This window comes from Bison bison, unplaced genomic scaffold (assembly GCF_000754665.1).
Source record: "Bison bison bison isolate TAMUID 2011002044 unplaced genomic scaffold, Bison_UMD1.0 scf7180017864371, whole genome shotgun sequence".
Taxonomy (NCBI): domain Eukaryota; kingdom Metazoa; phylum Chordata; class Mammalia; order Artiodactyla; family Bovidae; genus Bison; species Bison bison.
In genome coordinates, this window is record NW_011494943.1 from 405,647 (window position 1) to 410,696 (window position 5,050).

Genomic DNA, 5,050 nt, shown 5'->3' on the forward strand with positions numbered 1-5,050 from the left:
GTCCGCCCCTCCCCCTCCTCCCGCCCCTCCTCCCGCTCCTCCCTCTCCTCCTGCCCCTCCGGTCCTCCACTTCCTGGAGCTCAGCGCGGGGAGAGGCTTCCTCTCCCGGCCCGGGAGACAGTGGAGTCAAGGCCGCGCAGATGCCCTCTGCGGAGAGAAGGGGGCTCTCCCCCAGCCTCCCTCCCCTGCTCCGGCCCCCGGGGCTCATTGAGCCCTGGGCACCGGAAGTTAGGATGCTCTGAGAACGCTCTTCCCAGCGCTGCTTCCACCTCAGGCTGCCTTTGACCTCTCACCCCAGCAGCACTGCTAACTCTTTGCGACTCCATGGACTGCAGCATGCCAGGCTCCTCTGTCCTCCACTGTCTCCCAGAGTTTGCTCCAATTCACATATATTGACTCTGTTAAGTCTTTGATGCTATCTAACCATCTCATCCTCTGCCACCCCCATTCTTTTTGCCCTCAATCTTTCCCAGTATCCTGTCTTTTCCATTGAGTCAGCTCTTGGCATCAGTTGGCCCAAGTATTGGAGCTTCAGCTTTAGCATCAATCCTTCCAATGAATATTCAGGGTTGATTTCCTTTGGGATGGACTGGTTGGATCGCCTTGCAGTCCAAGGGACTCTCAAGCGTCTTCTCCAGCACCACAGTTTGAAAGCATCAATTCTTTGGTGCTCAGCCTTCCTTATGGGAGGTAGTGAAATATTGGCCCAGCCACACCTGGGGGCTTCCGAGGGTTTGCTAAGCCTCCTCCCTGCCTCCTGAATCAGAGTCAGTGGGGTCCAGCAGTCTGCTTACCAGCTCTCCAGAGGTATTCTGACTCCTGCTGGGTTGTGAAGTGCTGTCCCAGCTGGCCTCAGGAAGCATAGAGGGGTGGGGTCACCTGCCCATGGTTCCGCTCACTCATTCATTCCCTGAGGGTTTATAGAGAGCTAGATGTCCACCCAGGTGGCTCAGTGGGTAAAGAATCAAACTGCAGTACAGGAGACGTGGGTTTGATCCCTGGGTTGGGAAGATTCCCTGGAGGAGGAAATAGCAACCCATTGGAGTATTCCCGTCATGTACAGAGGAGCCTGGCAGGCTGTAGTCCATGGGGTTGCAAAGAGTCGGACATGACTGAACGACTGAGCACACACACAGATGTCCCCCAGGCACTGGGGAGTCTTCAGTGAGCAGAGTAGAGGAAAACCCCAGCCTTGTGGGGAGACACTCAACGTGGAAAGTTAGGAAGCAGAGTGTGGGGGTGTTGGATGGAGGAGATTCCACCAGGGAGGAGGGTGTTTGAGCAGGAAGGGGCCAGAAGAGCAGCTGGCGCAGCGGGTGAGAAGAGATGGAAGGAGGTGAGAGCAGGGTAAGCCTGGTGGATACTGGTGGGAAGACTGTGAGGAGAGGAAGCATCCAGACCGAAGGCCCTGGGGCAGCAAGGGCTGGAGGACTAAGCGGGTGAGGGAAGGGCACGATCGCAGGGCCCCAGACAGGCAGGGGCGCCTCAGGCCTGCTCCTCTCTCTGCCGTGTCCCATCCAGAGCTGGACTTGCGTGCCTGGGCGCAGCCTGGGGAACCGAGCCTTGTGGAGGAAACGCCGTGTCCACAAAACAGGCAGAGCCCAGAGACAGACCATGGGTCAGTTCCAGACCAGCGGGATGAACATCGCAATAAAGCAAGTCACACGAAGCTTTGGTTTCCCAATACATAAAAGTCATGTCTTCATTATCCTGTAGTCTGTTAAGTGTGCAATAGCTTTATGTCTAAAACAGACTTGCATACTTTCATTTAAAAACACTTTGTTGCCAAAAAATTCTAACCATCATCTGCTGCTGCTGCTGCTAAGTCGCTTCAGTCGTGTCCGACTCTGTGTGACCCCATAGAGGGCAGCCCACCAGGCTCCCCCGTCCCTGGGATTCTCCAGGCAAGAACACTGGAGTGGGTTGCCATTTCCTTCATGAAAGTGAAAAGTGAAAGTGAAGTCGCTCAGTCGTGTCCGACCCTCAGCGACCCCATGGACTGCAGCCCACCAGGCTCCTCCGCCCATGGGATTTTCCAGGCAAGAGTACTGGAGTGGGGGGACCATTGCCTTCAACCATCATCTGAGCCTTCTGCAAAGACTAATCTTTTTGCAATGGTAACATCAATGATCACTGTTCACAGATAACAAGTAAAATAATAATGAAAACGTTTGAAATACGGGGAGAATCACCAAAACGTGATACAGAAACACAAAGTGAACAAATGCTGGTGGAAAAGTGTCTATAGCCTTGCTCGAAGCAGGGTTTCTACAAACCTCCAGTTTATATAAAACAAAACAAAACAAAAACCCGGAATGTCTGTGAAGCACAAGAAAGTGAAGTGCAACGAAACGAGGTCTGCCTGTGTAGACACTTGTTCTGTGAAATTGTGTAGATGCTGCTGTGATGAATCAACCACACGTACGTTCCAAAACACTGCAGAATTTGTAGTAACTTGGTGGGCGCTTCGTTCTCCGTTGGTGTGAACTGACCATGCAACTGCTGTGACTCATGCTCTGAAAAATCAAGTCCAAATCCAGGAAGCTCCTTGTCCTAAAGCTGTAGAAAGCCAAGGCCTTCGTGGGCCTCTCCTGCTTGCTTCCCCCAACGAGAAGTCAAGGCCACAGTCCTTTTAGATTCTGTGTTTTCAGAACAGAAATGGGCAGACAGAGGAGTGGACAGAAACCTTGATTCCAGGCTGCCAGATCACAGCGTCTGTGGTCTTCTGTGGAGAACCCCAGAGGAAGTGGGATGAGCCAGTCTTGGTCTGGATGCGCACCCCCCACCATGCAAGCCCAGATAAGTTACCACCAGCCTCCTTCAGCCTTCCGAATCTCAGCTTCAGCTTCCTGACCATGTAGGCTGGGTCAGCGTTTCCTGTTCTTACTCCCAATCAGACTTTAGTGAGCAGATCCTTTGCTTTCGGAAATGGAGCAACTGGGCCAGGAATAGGAGCTGGCTGGTGACTGGTTAGGATGATGTTTGACCCTGGCAGCCTCACCCAGCTACCTTATCCACAGTCCCCAAGAGGATCAGAAAGACCTTACTACTACAGACTGACCAGAAATGAGGACAAGAGAAGAATCTGAAAGAACTGCTCTTGACAATATTCCTGAAAATTTTACGTTGAAATTTATTTATATATGTCAACCTAAAACTGCTTTAAAAGTATAGCTTATTAAGAAGAAATGAAAATTTATAAATGCAAAATATTATACTGGGATCATAAAGTCTCCTTTATTTTCCCCTTGACTACCAAATCATAAAGCACAAATTTAGTAAAAAGCACCCAAAAAGTCATACATATCATTTGGATATGTTTTAACGCTGCTTTCAATGAATGAAACAGTTGTATTAAAGGAGGATTCTGTCCCCTGGCATCCCCAGGTGCAGAAAAGGACATCTAGTTTCTGGTTCCGATTCACGGCGGTCAATTGACCTCCTAGGACCTCAGGCCAGGGGGGCTGTTTACAGTCACCAAAGCTGTTTCCAGTGTTTGTTATGAAGACTCCACGCCTGGAGAAGCACACACACGGTCATGTGTTTCTGGAGCCCCTGGGGCAGTGCCCCCAGGGAGATTACGAGGAGCAGGGTCATGACCTTGAATAATATCCCATCTCCCAGTGAAAAACGACTGAGCGACTTCACTTTCACTTTTCACTTTCATGCACTGGGGAAGGAAATGGCAACCCACTCCAGTGTTCTTGCCTGGAGAATCCCAGGGATGGGGGAGCCTGGTGGGCTGCAGTCTATGGGGTCGCACAGAGTCGGACATGACTAAAGCGACTTAGCAGCAGCAGCAGTGAAAAAATGTTTCTCCTCTTCATGTCTTTGGTTCCTTCCTGCTCGTCTGGCTCTGACGTCCCAGCCACACTTGCTAATCTGCCCCTTTAGCAGAGCAAGGCTGGGCATCCAGAGTCCTCAGGAGGCGGCCGGACATGACCAGATGTCAACCACAAGGTTCCATGTTCCACGGATTCAACTTGATCATACCTTTCTACTTCTTTTGTGTGTGATACTGGATTTCCATGTACTGTGTGAAGTTGACTAAGATTCTTGTTTTAAATGAAATGCGTTTCAGTAGATAAGGAAGTTGATTTATGGGAAAAAATGTTAAATATTAATATTACAAGAAGTACCTGGATGTGGCAAAAAACATGTGCACACACGTACAGATACACGTGAGGCTTGGAGATATTTATTTATTTCCTTATTTGGGGTTATTTCCTTACTTACTTAGGGGTTGCGCGTACCCTGGGAATGGCAGGGGCCTGGGAAGCACTGGCTGTCTCGCCCCTGCGGACGCGGAGTGAACCGAGCCTGCAGCTGCGGGCTCCGGACACCAGATGGCGCCGCTGCCGTGCCGAGCGGGCAGCCGGGCTCCGCTTCCTGCGCTCCATCCACGCCGCTGCGGCTCACACATCCCACAGACGTCCCCGACGCACAGACTCAGCGCAAGGAGGCCGCCCCCCGCTCTCCTCTCCCGGACCCTGTTTCAGCGGCCTCCCCGGACCTGAGCCTGCCTCAGGTGTGTTTCCGGGCTCCAGCCCCGCCCTCCGGGAACGTGGTCAACAAAGCAGTAGATGTTTTCCTGGAACTCTCTAGCTTTTTCGATGATCCAAGGGATGTCGGCAATTTGATCTCTGGTTCCTCTGCCTTTTCTAAATCCAGCTTGACTATCTGGAAGTGCATGGTTCACGTGTTGCTGAAGCCTGGCTTGGAGAATTTTGAGAATTACTTTATTAGCGTGTGAGATGAATGCAATTGTGCGGCGGTTTGAGCATTCTTTGGCATTGCCTTTTTTGGGGATTGGAATGAAAACTCACCTTTTCCAGTCCCGTGGCCACTGCTGCACTTTCCAGATTTGTTGGCATATTGAGTGCAGCACTTTCACAGCATCATCTTTTAGGATTTGAAATAGCTCAACTGGAATTCCATCACCTCCACTAGCTTTGTTCGTAGTGATGCTTCCTAAGGCCCACTTGACTTCACATTCCAGGATGTCTGGCTCTAGGTCGGTGATCACACCATCATGGTTATCTGAGTCATG

The 5,050-nt window shown here is 51.1% G+C and overlaps 1 protein-coding gene across 1 annotated transcript in view; it reads right to left on the reverse strand.

Annotated features, from left to right (window-relative positions):
• CACNG4 (calcium channel, voltage-dependent, gamma subunit 4) overlaps positions 1 to 4,400 on the reverse strand; it is an 86,251-nt gene extending 81,851 nt beyond the window's left edge. The window contains exon 1 of the mRNA XM_010856472.1: positions 4,254 to 4,400. Within this exon, the coding sequence (XP_010854774.1) occupies positions 4,254 to 4,400 (147 nt within the window). The remainder of the gene's footprint in view (positions 1 to 4,253) is intronic.
• Positions 4,401 to 5,050: the final 650 nt, after the last annotated feature.